The sequence below is a fragment of the Buteo buteo genome, chromosome Z, assembly GCF_964188355.1.
Source record: "Buteo buteo chromosome Z, bButBut1.hap1.1, whole genome shotgun sequence".
Lineage (NCBI taxonomy): Eukaryota > Metazoa > Chordata > Aves > Accipitriformes > Accipitridae > Buteo > Buteo buteo.
The window spans coordinates 76,622,457-76,638,643 of record NC_134204.1 but is presented as its reverse complement, the minus strand read 5'-3'; the positions used below and the strand labels follow the sequence as shown (position 1 = coordinate 76,638,643).

The window sequence follows — 16,187 nt, the reverse complement described above, 5'->3', positions numbered from 1 at the left end:
TGTAATCTATGCCAAACATCCTTACAAAAAGAATGTGATTTAGATGACATAGTAACATTCACTGTCTGCAAAGGAGACAAAACAAATACAGATGACTGAAGAGATGTTTAATCCTGCTTGCCTTTCTGATTGTCAATTATCTCCATTTAGACAGCTGCAAGAAAAAACTGCACAGGAAACTTCCAAGTATCTCTGGATGAGTTCAATTACTTTGACCATCACAACTGTTTTCTTATTACAAAGAAGAGAAATGGAAGCAAATACTAGTACAGATGCGTTCTGGGTAACAAGATTTAATGCTACTAGGGCCAAAGAAAACATTGTAATTACAAACTAGGTCCTTTGACAGTGAAAAGATTAAAAACCTTATCCTATCCACAACAGAAAATCTATGTGGATATTATCCTGTATTTTCATTAGACAGATTTTTGTAGGAAATAAGCTAAATTTGCCTAAGCCGTAAGGATCAGCATGTTGGGAGACTGATCTGTGCTACCCTCCTGAATCTTTGTCTTTCTGCATAAATTAGCTCAGGACTTGGGCAGGTGACCTCAGAGGCAGGTGATCTGTGACTCATTTCAGTGGCTGATTCAAACCTGGTTCCAGATCATGAAGGCTGTTGAGAGTCTCTTGTGAACTGAAAAAAAGACTTTAACAATTCAACTAGAAGTTAGGTTGAACCTCAGAGTACCATTTTCAGATTACAAAGAGGGTGAAGTATTGAAACAGACTGCCTGGGAATGCTGTGAATTCTACATCACTGTCACTATAAAGAGCAGGTTAGACAAGTATGTCAGGAATCATTTACGTAGTCAATCTAGATGTAGAGCAGAAAAACAGAATAGATGACCTCTCAACATAATTTTGACACTTTCCTATGGCTGTGCTTTGAATTTAGATGTGCAAACAACACATATGCAGTTTGAAGTAGCCTTTGTGTGTAGCTTAATTACTCAGTATTGAAGTATGTCTTAAACAGTAGCTAATCGGCTGTTTAAGACATACTAGTCTGGAACAAAACAAGGAGGTTTGTTCCAGTCCAAGTCCTGTATTTTCTTCAACTGATACACTTCCTTGTTACTTTCTTTAAAGCATGTTTATATTACATTTTTTTAACTTGTTCTCTTTATAAATATAATTATTTATTTCTTCAGGCTTGCTGCCAAAAATACTTTCCTGTTTGCTGTGTGAGGTGTTTATAAACAGCTTTTTATGAAAGGAACAGTAGAAATCGCAGTGGTGCAACTTGGTGGGCTACTAAGGGAGAGAAAAGATGTGATTTCTGAATAATTTTTAATATGTTGTGCAGCACAATTCCTCTCTGAATCATTCCTTATAGTGACAAACTACTTACCACCATTGAGAATGCATGCTTCCAATTCCAGTAATTTAAGATAGAAATATGCAGTACTGACATCTGCAGTGTGTTATTGCAAAAGCAGGGTCACCCGTGATGTAACTGGCCACTGTTGAAGACCCAGGTCGCTTTGTGACCCGGTCAAGATGAATGCAGGTAGCAGAAGCCAGTTAAAAATGTATACATGGTTAAGTAGGCAGAACGGTAATTAAAAAACACTGGAACAGATCGACTTACATAAATAAAAGTAAATCAATAAAGCTAATAGTCTTATGAAACCAAGTTTTGTTTCCATTAAAATCAGACACAGGTTGTTCGGTCTTTGTTGTTACAGCACAGCAGAAAAAGATCAGGTTATGTCACTTAAATGTAGTCGTGGTGGAGGACTTGCTGTGTTAGCATGAAAAGGGCATTAATGTAAAGCCAACATAGCACAAGAGCAAAACTTCTTCAGGAAGTTCATTGGAGCCCATCAAAGATGTCCAAACCCACCTTTGTGTTAGGCTTCCCCCAGTCATCTCCTTGGCAGTCCTCTACTGTAGTTGCGGCAACTGCATTTCTAGATAAATACAAGTTTATGCAGCTTTCTGAAATTCAGACTCGCAGACCTGAATGAGGACCGTGAGCTTTAGGAGTATTACCATTCTTCTGCAGCAGAAAACTCTTCGGACAGCGCTCCTGGTACCGATTAAAACCAAAATTTTGGGATTCACCTGTACTGTGGCAAAGGCCTACAATGAGAAAGCGTTGCTTTATTTCAAGTACCAAGGGCTGGTGGCATACCATTACAATTTTCATACGCTTGTAGAACTGATGTGCCCACTTCAGGTAAGCTTGGTCGGGGCCAGCAGAGCCGTCGCCCAGCTCCCTCTTGTGCGCAAGGGGACATGGGCCCCTTCCAGGCGCGGGGCTGCGGTGTTGCCCCAGCGGGCCCGAGGACCTGCTGGTGGCCACCTTCCCTCAACGCCCTCGGCCAGGAGGTGCCCCTCAGACCCAGCGCCATTAACCAGCAGGTGCCCCTCAGACCCAGCGCCATTAACCAGCAGGTGCCCCTCAGACCCAGCGCCATTAACCAGCAGGTGCCCCTCAGACCCAGCGCCATTAACCAGGAGGTGCCCCTCAGACCCAGCGCCCTCAGCCAGCAGGCACCCCTCAGACCCAGCGCCATTAACCAGCAGGTGCCCCTCAGACCCAACGACCGCTGCCGGGCCAGGAGGCCGGGCAGCCGCCGTGTACAACTAGGTGTAACACTCCAGTCGCCTTTCCCAGGAATCATAAACAACCCTTCCCTCCATTCCTGCCCCTCCCCCGCGCCGGGGTGAGGGCCGGCCGCTACCGGCAGCAACAGCCCTTATCAGCTCTGCCACCCGCCTGGCCGGGGCCGAGGCGGTGTCCTGGGGAAGGAAAGGCGTTGTGCCAGGGAAGGGAGAAAAAAAAAAAAAAGGAAGAAAAGAGAGAGGGTTTTGCGGGCAAGGGCTCCTCGGCCGAGGGAGGAAAGGGGCCTCGCTGAGGGGAAAGCCGCGGGGGGGCGAGGGCGTCAGCGGCGATAAGGGCCGCCCGCGGGTGCCCCCGCCCCGCCGGGAGGCAGGCGCTAGGGGCAGCGCGACGCCCTCGGCCCGGCGGCCGCGGCCTTTCGCCCTCCCCTCGGCCTCCCCTCCCACCCTGCACCCCGCGGGGAGGATGCGGAGGCAGCGGGGCCGCGCAGCACCCGGGGTCGCGGAGGCGGCGGCGGGGACATGATCCCGGAGGGCGGCCGGGCGCTGGGGCCGCTCCTGCTGTTGCTGCCGGCGCTGCTGCAGTGCGCGGGGCGGCGGCGGGGTAAGTGCCGTCCCTCCCCGGGTCCCTCGGCCCGGCCCCGCTCCGCTCCGCTCGCCCCGGGCGGCGGCGGCGGGGCCGTGAGGGCGGCGGGGCCGTGAGGGCGGCGAAGGCCCGAAGGCGGGGAAGGCGCGAAGGCGGGGGAGGCCGTGGGGCGAGGGGAGCGGGAGCGGCGGCGGCGGCGGCAGGGCTGCGGCTCTGGCGCTGGGCGCCCGCCCCAGCGGGCCGTCGAAGGGCCGGTGGCGGCGGAGGCAGGCGGCCCACCGGCAGCCACGTTTCGCAGCGGGCTGGGCGGGAGCCGCGCCTGAGGGAGCGCCTGGGTGGGACTGAAACCGTGAGGGGACTTCAGTGTCGGAGTGAAAGACGGTCTGTCACCGGGGAGAAACAAGTCGTACAGTGTCATCCGTAGTAGGTGGTGGTGGTGGGGAACCGTTTTTTATCTGCCGGAGCAGCAATCTGAGGCGGACACTCCCATGTTTTATCAGAAGATTGAGGTATCATGAGAAAGTTATTACCCTGGCTGTTTTTAAATTTAATTTTCTGACCTACATTGGCTACCATTGCATGCTGACAGTTTTTGTTTTCGGTCGTTATTAGGAACACGTGCACGCACAAAAGTACGTAAAAGCATTGAGAATTAGGAGTAGGAATCTGTGATGCTTCCCATGAGTCCTAAGGCACTGAGAAATGCACTGTCAGTAAAACTGAAACACTGTGCATGTGGAAGGGCAGTTTTATCACACTGATAAATTTGGTGCGTTAAAAAAAAAAAAAAAAAGCTGGCTAGAGTGTTCAGCTGCCTTCTCCTTCCAGTTATGGTTACGTATGTAGACACTGTGTTAAGGAAGGCAAAATTTTGCCAGAGCTGCGATACACGCAGTAAGACTTGTGTTCTGTGAGAACCACACCATCCTGGCCAATCTTAGCTGTCTTAGAAAAGTAAAAAATTCCATACTGCTCTGTCCAGCATCATGAGACAACATCAGCTTGTGCAGTATTAGTTATTCCTTTAAAAGGGGTGCAAGTGTATACCTGCTTTGTCTGCTTTCAAGCCATCCATTCTGAGGTTTATCATTTGGAAAGCCAGTGCATGTGTGAAGATAACAAAAAGAGCTTACAAAAAATGGAGAGAAATGTACATAATGCACTAAAAGTATGAATACAGATAAGGAAATAAGTTCATATTGTATTGTAGTTTCATGTATATTTATAGCCCTATCAAATTACAGTAAATGAGGTCATGTGTCATATGCTGCTAAACTACTTCTAATATAAATTAATTTCTAAAATGACTTTACCATAAGTCATTTTCCTCCTGGCAGCATTCTCAACATCATTGTTATGAATGGCATTTATACCATATACATGTTGATGATAGAAGGTACAAACAGATTGATAAATAACCCAAATGTCTATGTGTAAATAGTAGAAACAAAATAGTAGAATAAATGAGGAAACAGAAATCAAGACAAAAGGGAAAGAAAATTAATATGGAGGACAGATTAATAATATTGGATAGAGCTATTTATTATATGTCTTGCAAGCCGTACTAACTGCTGAAAAACTGTTTTGCTTGTTGTCAAAGAATAGATAGATGGAGAAAACTGTTCAGTGTAGTTATTTTGTTTAATCCTTTCTCTTTATTTTTTTATCTTTGGTCTCTGAATATTATGGCTGTGGTTTTCCTGCAAGTTTGAAAATGAGGTGGGAGGAGATGGGATTTTATTCTATGTGTTTTAATCTGGATTTTATATCCACTTTAAATTTTGTGCCAGTTACCCATACCAGACCACCTTTATGGTCCTTTAAAAGAACCAAAAAAAAGTAATTGTGTCTTTTTGTTCTTCAAGCAATTGTGAACAGATCAGTTCCAGATGTCTGTGCAACTTGCCACATTCATGCCACATGTCATCAAATTGAAGGAAAAAGCATCTGCATCTGCAACTATGGATTTGTAGGCAATGGAAGAACCCATTGTCAAGGTAGGCTGCTTGTTTGTAAAATGGTAAGAAACTGTGTACATTCCTAAAATGTTCTTTCTCGAGTAATATTACTGAATTCTTCAAAATACAGTAGGAGCTTTGTCATTTCCTGACAGAATTTCCAAAACATAGAATACGTGTGGCTAGTTTTTCTTTCTTTTTTTTTTTTCGTCCTAAGGGCTAGCCATGAGCTGTACTTTACTTGTGCTTGATCTAAATATTGTGTTGCACTTAGTTACTTAACCATTTTATTCAGTTTCTGCTATATAGTGGCAGATTTAAATTAATTTTGTCTTAGAAAATGGAGGGTTTTGTCAAACATTTACTTTTAAAATATAATGTATTAGAATTGTTCGTTTAATTTTTTTTTATCCTAGCCTCAGCAAAAAAAATAATTAAATATGCTGGGCTTTACTTTATTATTCCTTTCAACCTATGTGTCGTTGAACTGAAAACTAGACAATAAAACTAACAATTAAAATTAGTGCATTTTTGCTGATTTTTTCAGTTATCTCAGATTACTGGATAACTAAAAACTAATTTCATAAGTTGAAGGTCTGTTCTTAATAACAGTGTGCATATATACAGATTTCTTAAGCGCAGATGTCTGTTACATGAAAAGTGTTGTTAAGCATTGTTTTGTTACTGTAGCTGATAGTGTCCTTTTAATACTATCTCATACACGACAAATCAATATGTGAATCAAAGGATGATGTGAAATGCTGTGTCTGAGTGTATGTAATAGCTTACCATCACTTAAAGGGGAAGGTCCTCCACCTCTGATCTCTTCCACTCCATCTCTTCCCCTTCCTTCACGAGCACTGGTACCCGCTGGGCCCTGCACAAAGTTCAATTATCTTATTATTATGGGAGAAGACAAGCTGCCTATTTTGCCATGTTAATTCTCTGCCAATTGAATGAGTTGGATAAGATCAGCACAAGCTCCATCAAATGCTGCAGCCAATGCATGCTGTAAGGAAGAGCAGAAGCGGAGAGAGAGCCCTCTGGTTTCAACAGCTCTTAGATCAGCTCAAGCTATGTCATGAACCTTTATTCACAGTTTCATCCAGGGACGATAACCTCTGTTGGTCTAAATACTCCATCTTACTAGCAGCGTTTACATCCCAAATAACTTAGAAAGAAGAACAGTAAGGGGAAGTCTGGTTACGCAAGAATGAGCGAGGAGGGGAGGATAATCTGCTTTTCCTAATCTCTCTCTGATGTGTTTTAAATGTGCTGACAGATAAAGATGAATGTCAGATTGGAGCCAACAAGATTTGTGGAAATCATACATTGTGTCATAATACCCACGGAAGTTTTTACTGTGTTTGCCTTGACGGATACCGAGCCTCCAACAACAACAAGACGTTTATTCCCAATGATGGCACAAACTGTACAGGTAGACATCACAAAGAATCTTGAGCAGCAGGAATCCAGAACTTAGTTTTCTACTGCACAGATCTTTTTTCCTGTCACATTAGAACTTACTTTCTAAAAGTATATCAGAGCACTTTCTGCTGTGGGTGCAAACATTTACTTGACATCTAGGTTCTAACAGCTACGAATTAGTTCCATTTTGCATTCTTTGCTATGTTACAAATCATTGCTTCACAGTCACATTCAAGCAGTAATCTTTCCAGAAGAAGAAGCTAGATTAAAGAAAATAAGGTGATACTTACCTTTCCCCCAAAATGTCATGTTTGTGTTTAGTTTAGAATATTAGCCAGTTCCTTGTTACAGCAATGAACAGTTGTAACGGATAAAGATATTTGCAGATAGGGCTTTTTCTGGGATTGTTGTAGCAGGAGATAACATTGGAGACTATTTGTCAGGTAAAATGGAAACAATTCAGAAGATCGCTATCTAGAAAATTGAGTGTCCTCCTTCCAGATGCTTGAACACCAGGCAATGATAAGCTCCTTTATTTCCCAGAAGACCCATCAGAAGCTACATAGAACCCTTCACGGAATGCTGTCTTTGTTTTAAGCTTGGATCCTACATTAACTAATTAAAAAAACCCTGTTACGAAGTGCATATATTTTTCTCTGAATTTTTAGATATCGATGAATGTGAGGAGTCTGGGTTGTGTGGTCAAAATGCAAGATGCGTGAATACTGAAGGAAGCTACAAATGTTACTGCAATGATGGTTATAAATTAGAAAATGGAGAGCATTCTTTTCATCCAGATGGGAACATAGTTTCATGCAAAGGTGAGAGTCTTTGGATGCTGTTTTTGCTAGCACATAAAAACAGATCTTACATGATATAGTAGTGTCTGCTCTGACCTGTGCTTTTAAGTCGGCAGGGCAGAAGCTGCCCTCTGTGGACTTTGCCTGCTGTATGATTTTTTTTCTTCTTGCTTTCAGTTTGCTCCAGTGGTGTCTGGATGGTAGAGTTGATGCCAGATATGATTTCTACAGGCTCTCAGCAGTGGTTCAGGTGTGCAGGGTCAGAGAAGCTTAATAATGCCATGAAGGTGATGTAGTTAGTTTCTGAATAGGAAGGAAGTGTGGCATAATCCACTTGCTTACATAATCACACTGCATGAAGGGGAAGAGAAGAGAGGATAAATAGCTGGTAAGAGAGGTCAGATGAATGAAATGAGCCTAGGGGAGAGGAATAATAAAATAATAGTTTAGCTATTCGTTACATATTGTGCCACCTGGATAAAAAACTGCTCTGTTCTGTTGTTGTTATGGCAAGATAAAAAAATTCAATCTGAAACCGTTCCTCCTTTCCTCTCTAGTGTAGGTTTTCACAGATGCAAAGTGCTAGCAGTGTAAGCTGTAGCTGTCAGTGTATGTAGTGAACCCAGGCATCCCAGGTGAAAGGTACTGCGTCGATTATATCCAGCTCTCATTTCTGAATTATTGCAAGAGCTGTCAGTAAAGGTCACTACCTGTAGTTTGTCCAGTTTTTCCAACTGGAGTGTTCTGCTTCCTTTTGCCAGAATTACTGATAACCCTGCTTATCTCACTGACTTCCCCCTCCCCGTGCTGTGGTAAAGTAGTGTGTCTGTGTCACCTGTGGAGTCAGACAAGAGAGCCCAGTCGAGCAGCTGTGCTGAAGCAATGTAGCTTTTGTATGCAGGCTCGTTCAGTGAGATGGAGGAATTGAGGGGCAGACCATTTAATCTCAGCCTGTCTGCTGTGCTTCACCTTTCCCATGTGCAGGGAAATAAAGCTGTACATTGGGGCCTGAAATTTTATTCTGGTGTTAAAGGATCATTCAGCCATTCATGTAACAAGACTGGCACATGCAAAGCACCATCACATTGCAGTGTCTCCTCTTTGGTGTTATGAATGGCTCCAGCTGTATGTGAGTAAAGATGTAGCTCAATACTTGGGTCACTGTTTTCCTCTGATTGTGGCCAGTATAACTCTTCAACTCTAATCTTCTACACCTTTGGCGAGCCCCCAGATTTATCAGATTGGGTGTATTTTGTGATGTGACCATCCAGTTCAGCTCATTTTAAAGTGATCGCGTGTTGTGATTTTTGTACTCTGTGATCTTTTAACCCAGTCTTTTTGCAGAAATTGGATGTGGTTCCCCTCCTGAAGTGAAGCATGGCTACATTGTGGGGAACTACAGCTTGCTAGCAGGAAGTGCGGTTCATTATGAGTGTGAAGAAGGGTTTTACAGCAACGAGGGAAAGTTCTCATATTGCACTGCAAATGAAACTTGGGAACCTGCCACTTTAAGCTGCAAAGGTGAAGAGAGTCTTAAATCTTTCTTAAATTCTTCATTAAGGGAGTTTATGCATGGGGAAGTGTGTTTGTGAAAGACTGTAGACTGTTTTCTCAATCCGAAGGATAATTTTTCAAGATCTGGCTGTTTGCAAAAAACAAGAAAAGAAAAGGACAGGTTATAAAACTGTGCCACCTCTTCTTGTTCGTGTAGTGACATTTTTGATGCTGGTCCTTGCGTTTTTACAGACACTGCAATGTGTCCTTCTGCCTGTGAACCAAGGCCTAGAAAACACCTAGACTTCTGTAGCATTTCATGGGAACTTCCAACTCGGCAGTTGGAAGGCATCAGTGATGTCTCATGAAAAGAACCATTCTTCTGACAGCTTCTGGAGTTTTTTCCAAGGGTTGACTGTAGATGCCAAAGAGAGGCATACCACCCCTCATCTCTGGATAACCTTTGTGATTTTAAGAGCATTTATGCATGAGCAAACACTTTCACGTCTCTGAAATGTTAAGTTTCCTGTGAGCATCTTTAAAACTCCCACTTGCTTGGGTGTTCTTATCGCCCATTGTATTGAAATATTACTGCTTACAGGTGCAGGATTTTGTGTTCCTGTGAGTAGTTAGAAAGTCTATGTATTAGTTTAATGACACTTGAAGTACTATCTAACAGAAACTACGCTGTGTATAACAGTTCTACAGGGGAGAATTGTCATCCTGAGAATTACCACTTAGTGAGGAGAGTTCTTTCTCTGAAAATAGAAAAGCCCTCTCAGTTACTAATTCTTTCCTGGTTTCTTTTTTTCTCTATTTTTTTCTTTGAGAGTGGATAGAAATGTAATGTTTGTATGTGTGTCTATGGGAAGTGAAAAAATTAGAATAAGGAAGCTAAATCAGTGTGTCTGGGAAAAGTGAAATATTAAGTATCACTAGAAAATTCATAAGAAAGGAAAGATAAAACAATTTGATACTAAATTACTGCCATAAAAAAAATAAAATTATTGAAATAACATCTTCCCCCTAAAATAAATAAAGGACAGTGAACTTGAAAACAAAAAGGACGTGCCCAAATTCTCAAGAGGTCCCTACAGAAAGCTCGTAGAATGCAATCCTTGTGAGTTGTTGGTACATTTGGTTTTTATTAATATTTTTCAGTGATTGTTTTTTCATGTGATTTCTTTTTAATTTCTACAGTCAAAACAGTAGGTCAGGTCAGAGTTTCTGAGCACATCTCTCATGTTTAATTGAAATAAAATATGTCAAACACCAAGAAACAGCCCATGAGTCTGAAATGACAAACTTATTTCCGCTTTGTATTGCAAGCTCTTTTCCTAGATTTCAGTTAGGACTTCTCTTTTTTGTAAAACCAACAAGTCTGATTTTTTTTTTTTTTTTTTAAATAATAGTAAAGGCACCTTTAAATAATTCTTTAAACTCTTGAGAGTTTCCCTGGTAAGTCTTTATTGCTAGTTTAAGAATTTCTCCTGGCCAGGTGTAGTGTCGTCTTTTTCAGAAGAATCAGGTAAGGTTGTCTTTTGTCTTCCTTCTATGGTAATTTAGGAGTTTATTTTATATAGTCATGATGAAACTGGCCATTGAAGGTAGATCAAACTTGGTAAGATGGGTGACCTAACATCAGGGTACTGTAAGTGGAGCAGATCCCCCTTTTTTATTTAAATGTATGTATATGGATGTAATGTGTCTTTGAAGATTGTAGCTTCCCTTGAATATTAATAAAATAATTGTGTTGAGATAAAAAGTCGGCTAGTTTAATGGGAAGATGTGATGTATATGAAGGGGTGTAGTTAAATTGTTGAATGTGAGTGTGGTGTCATGCTAACATGAAAACCTTTTAGATGGTTGCTTACCTTCGAAAGTGGACATGATATCAAACAAATTGCTTTTTTGTGCTACTGGACTTCTTTGTTTTATGCATTTGTAAATGACAGCTTGGCATGTTTGTGAATAGAGCAACTACTACCATGCATTTTGTAAGCCATGTAGACTCTTGCTTTAACAGCAAACTTTTGTATTGTATGTCATAACCTTTTCTGTGGTTTTGCATTACTTTGGTCCTTGTGCACTTTTAAAATTTAGCTTCCTAAAGGCAGTTTCTGCTCATCTGCCTCCCTCTGGCTGTTGCTCACTGCAAATGGTACAGAACCAGCTTGCCACCTATAATCACGTTTGTAAAAGCAGGAGAGTCTTAAAGGTTTAAAAAAAACCCCCAGGACATTTTCTGTATACTAGCAGCTAGGCTGAGAAAGGAGTCACAGATTTAGCATGCCATTCTGAGAGAAAGGTTGAGAGAAGTAATTTTAATTGGAAGCAGCTCTGAAGTAGTTACAGCACTCTCAGTTGTGGTGGGGATGTTGCCGAGGACATGAGGGAATGTTGGATTACCACAAGAGAAGAGGGTTCGTTGGTAACAATGAAAGAAATACTCACAGGAGTGCAACCATCATTACTTCTGCTGCTTGACTAACAAGTTTATCTTCCTCTTTATTCTTCTCCCTAGGTGTGGATTGTGGGGTTCCACCTTCTGTTTTAAATGCACATCCAGCATCTGTAAGTGGGACCACATATGGAAGTGAAGTTACTTACAATTGTGTCCATGGTTACTTTATTGCAAGCGGCAATCCGACTGCAGTCTGCAATGCCAGAGGACAGTGGGAGGGTACTGACTTGGTGTGCAAAGGTAAATGTAATCTGCCTTCAGATTTATTTAGCGTAGATACTATTTCAGCAACCATAATAAATAGCAGTCATCAGTTAGGGACAACCTCTTTGGGCGTTCAGTTTATACAGGCTTCTGGCTTATGAAGTTCAGTCACAAAACAAAAGCCATATATTAAACAGGTTTTTTTAATCTGTGTTGCTAATGAAGTTGCAGTAAATTGCTGAAAGTTTAACATCCTAAGGACAAAATCCCAGTGCATGTCAGGCATTGGGATTACCATGAGATGAAAACGCAGCCTAAATTGCTGCCATTTTTCTAGCTCAGTATCTACTCTGTGGTTAAAGCCACTGCTCAGGAATTGAACCGCTATTAGCCAGTAGCATCCCCTTAAAATTCCCATATTCAGACAGTTTCCAGTTGCAAACTATGATTGCTCAAGCATGCTATTGTTGTTTGACATGAGTTGTAAATCCCCTATGTTACTATGATTTGGAAGAATGTAGCCTAACAAGTTTCTTGATAAGAAGAAACACAAAGGTATGTTTAAAAAAAAAAAAAAAGTATTTTGCCCAACAAAATTTCTAGTGTATTTTTACTCTGAGCACATATTATTAATTAATGTGACCTCAGGATAATTACAGTTTCAGTTGGTTTTTACATTAGCACAACTTCAGTTTTCCATTCACTGAATGATTAGTATCTTTTCAGCTTGATCCAGGAGGGTTGATTCTTCTGTTCATTGCCATCAAACATAGTAATTTTTTTGAATGTGCAATGTGTATGTTACAACCACTTTCTACTTTTAGAATCTTCTTTCATATTCTTATTCTGGGTCACCAGGCTAAATAGAAGGTTTGCAGTGTTACACAGAAACATAATTTTGCATTTCTGCTTTTCAGTCTGATTACAGGATGGCTGTGGGCAGATAGCTGGAGTTAAGTAGCAGTAATTTTTGTATCTCATCACATACTGTCCTTCTATAAGTTAAGCATATTCTTTGCATGTGCATTAGTTATTCTAAAGCTTGTTCTGATGATTTATAATAGATAAATACATTCGTACACATTGGGATATGAAAAGGAATGTAGTCATGGTGGTGAAGGTATTGCCCATTGCAATACATATGTTTAACTTTTCCTTTAAAGGTTGTACAGATCATGATTCTATAAACTTTGGGTTTTTTACTTAGTTTTCATTTTTTTTAGTAGAATTTCAGAATCGCTTAAGGTTATTTATTAAAGAGTTTTAAAAGCACTTGTTTTCTGCATATAAGCTTTAGTGAAGGTAAGATTTTAATTCTTACATTGCTTACTTTTTATAAGTGAAGTGATGCAGAATCTTTTATTGAGGTGGAATGTTGTTGTGGATTTGAAAGGACATTTTAACCCTAAATAATATTCTTCCATTGATTTGACCTTCGCTCTTTATTCTTTTTTGTTCCCTAATTTTATTATGAAGCCCCTGAAAACAACTGAGCAAATGAATTAATTTCTAATTATCTCTGAAGTGGTCTGAATAATCCATCACATTTTCCCACAGAAGTGCTCTTTCTGCTTGTCTGTAGCAGCTTCTCCTTTTTTTTTTTTTCAAAGCTTGAATTAAATCCACTGGCAAAGGAACATAACCTTCTTGATGCTGTTTTTCCATGTCACTCCTTGGACCATGTGTCATTTTTCAGATCTATTGTTGCTAATGATAGGTAAAATAAAGGAATGAATAGCATGTGGGGGATAAGAGTGTTGTGGGAAGATAGATCCATTTGTAAAAAAATTGCTTAGAGATCCTTGTTCTCCATATCTAAACAGGACACTGTTTTATTTTATGGTTCATCTTGAAGGACAAATGCCCCACCCTGCTAGAAAGTCTCCAGTCACAAAATTCTGGGTTCTAAAGGGCTGGCCTGACTTCTAGAAACCACTAGGAAATGAAAAAAAAGTGAAGAGTTACTTACTGGGACAATTCATCTCTCTTACTTAAACACTTTGATATGCCTTGCCTATTTTTGTTTTCAGGTTTTGTTACTCATTTTTGTTGTTCCAGAAATAGACTGTGGCAAACCTTTGCTGATTCCACACACAGAAATGATCTGGGACAACTCTACCACTCTATGGAGCAGAGTGTACTATCAGTGTAAAGAAGGATATTATTTTAATGGAGACAGGAATTTTTCAGAATGCACAATGGATCAGTCGTGGGAGAATATTACATACATATGCAAAGGTAAATATTACTGTAGGCAGTTGCTGTGGAGCGTGTTATTTAAATAGTTTCTCATTCCTGTTCTGAAGGTAGGAACAGGAGGAAGGATGAAGGCAAGAAATCCCTTTCTAATTTACAGTGTAGGGAACATGGTGGTATTTTTGGATTGAAAAGTCATGGAAGAGAATATTAACCATGCAAGAATTTCTAGTGGATGTTACAGATCTTTCTATAGCTGTCTTGCATTTTATTTCAGACAGAGAGGGACTAATGCAACTGAAGTTTCATTACTACACTGAGAACCTTCAGCTTTAAAAGCCAGGAGGACATCACCAGATAAGAAGGCATTTAATGACACTTCATTGTGGGCCTAATACTGTAAAGTGCACTGCGTTGAAAGTAGGGGCAATGGAATTCAAAACTCCTTTTCCTTTTTTTTTTTGTTCTCTCATAATGCCCAAAGTAAAATTTGTTCATGGTTGACTTTCCAGCCTAGATCCATGTCCTGGGTTCAGCTGGGATAGAGTTAATTTTGACAGGACCTGGGAGGGGGACAGCCAGGACAGCTGACCTGAACTAGCCAAGGAGCTATTCCATACCATGTGACATCATGCTCAGTATATAACTGGGGAGCGGGCTTGAGAGGAGCTCTTGGCTTTCGGTGGGGGAAGTGGCGGAGTCAGGTTCTGGGTGGTAAGAAGTTGCACTGTGCATCACTTGTTTTGTATATTCTTTTATTAGGACTGTTGTTGTAACTTTTCTTTTTGTGTTGTCCCTGTAAATTGTCCTTATCTCAACCCACGAGGTTCTGGTTTTTTGTTGTGTTTTTTTTTTTTTTTCTTTTGTCCTCTCTGATTCTCCTGGGGAAGAGTGAGCGAGCGGCTGTGTGGTGCTTTGTTACCGGCTGGGCTGAAACCACGACAGTCCTTTTTGGCACCCAACGTGGGGCACGAAGGGTTGAGATAACGACAGATCTGGCCAGAGCGTGTTAAAACAAATTTGTTATATTCATTTCTTATGTTAGTTAAATAGTCACTAGTCACAATGTTGGTTCATTTGTTTACATGGTGGCCTTGTGTAAGTTCTTATATGCTCTGTGTATTCCCTGCAATATCACCTCTGGGAAAGGGATCAGGATTATCATTTTGCTATACTGGGTAATGTCAACTTATGAAATGATTACATCACTGGTCATGAGGTTAAGCTGGTATCTGTATGCAGCAGTGATATCATTTCCATACTTTGGGTGCCTTCTATCAGAATTTATTGATAATCACTCCCAACTATGGGGAAGTCGGGGGGGATACTTCCCCCCATTCGTTCACCTCCCTTTTCTCCTTCCGGCTAATTACAACAGCTTTTGAGAATTTTGAATATTCTTGGGATGTGCAAGCCAGCGTGGTGTTGGTGCTATGTCTCCTGAATATGTTTCAAGTCTTGTTTAGGGCTACAAAAAAGTTCTTTAAGAATACCACCCAGAGATCTGCCCCCAGGCTGGATATTCATGGGTGGCATGGCATGTGGGAGGATATGGGCAGGTATCTAGAGAACTTCTCATCTCCAGTGGCTTGCAAGTTCACTCCTGAACAACCACAGAACCCTCATGAAGTGGTAGGATATTTGAAAGGAAAATGCTGTGGCTATTCCAGAGACGCACAACTTACCGCCCTGTGCTGGGCCCTGGCCAGTATCTACCAAACACTGCTTGATATTAGGCAGCACCCTCAGGGGGAACAGAGGGAAAACAGAGCAACAGGCACTGCGGCTACCCCAACCCTGGCGACAGGTACTGCAGCTGAACCAGAGAACCAAACTGTGCCAGTGTCAGTCGCCCCTATACAGAAGAAGAAACACCCAAAGAAATCAGTTCACTTAGTGAGGGATGAAAGTGAGCCAGGGTCATCACAAGAGCAGGAGGAAGAGGCAGAACCTGAAATAATCACCCAATCTCTATCCCTGAGTGAGTTGCACGACTTGCAAGAAGATTTTGGCTGGCACCCAGGTGAGCACATTTTTACCTGACTGCTCCGATGCTGGGATAATGGGGCCAGTAGTTTGGAATTAGAGGGTAGGGAAGCCAATCAACTGGGATCCCTATCTAGGGAAGGAGGCATTGACAAGGCGATTGGAGAAAAACACAAGTCCTCAGCCTCTGGAGGCAATTTCTGTCAGTTGTGAAGGAAAGATACCCCTTCAAGGATGATGTTACATGTCACCAAGGCAAGTGGACCACCATGGAGAGAGGTATCCAGTACCTGAGGGAATTAGCCATGCTGGAGGTGATTTATAATGATCCAGAAAATGGGCAGTCACCTACAGATCCAGATGAAGTCCAATGCACACAACCCATGTGGCAGAAGTTTCTATGAAGTGCACCACCAGCCTATGCCAACTCATTGGCAGTAATGTCCTGGAAAGAAGGCTGTGGACGAACTGGGTGTCCAACTCCGGCAATACGAAGGAAA

General features: G+C 41.7%; 1 protein-coding gene across 9 annotated transcripts in view; it reads left to right on the top strand.

The window, feature by feature from the left end:
• Positions 1-2,766: 2,766 nt before the first annotated feature.
• Positions 2,767-16,187, top strand: part of SUSD1 (sushi domain containing 1) — a 61,407-nt gene continuing 47,986 nt past the window's right edge. For 3 of the 9 annotated variants that reach the window (XR_012649016.1, XM_075020758.1, XM_075020763.1), the window contains exons 1-7: positions 2,768-3,175; positions 5,023-5,154; positions 6,398-6,553; positions 7,212-7,364; positions 8,688-8,864; positions 11,362-11,541; positions 13,564-13,743. Coding sequence is in view for 7 of the 9 variants with exons in the window: in XM_075020758.1 (XP_074876859.1) it covers positions 3,094-3,175; positions 5,023-5,154; positions 6,398-6,553; positions 7,212-7,364; positions 8,688-8,864; positions 11,362-11,541; positions 13,564-13,743 (1,060 nt within the window). In the remaining 2 variants the exon portion in view is untranslated. Of the gene's footprint in view, positions 3,176-5,022; positions 5,155-6,397; positions 6,554-7,211; positions 7,365-8,687; positions 8,865-11,361; positions 11,542-13,563; positions 13,744-16,187 lie in introns of all 9 variants that reach the window. The other 6 variants (XR_012649015.1, XM_075020756.1, XM_075020757.1 and 3 more) reach the window with 5 other exon arrangements.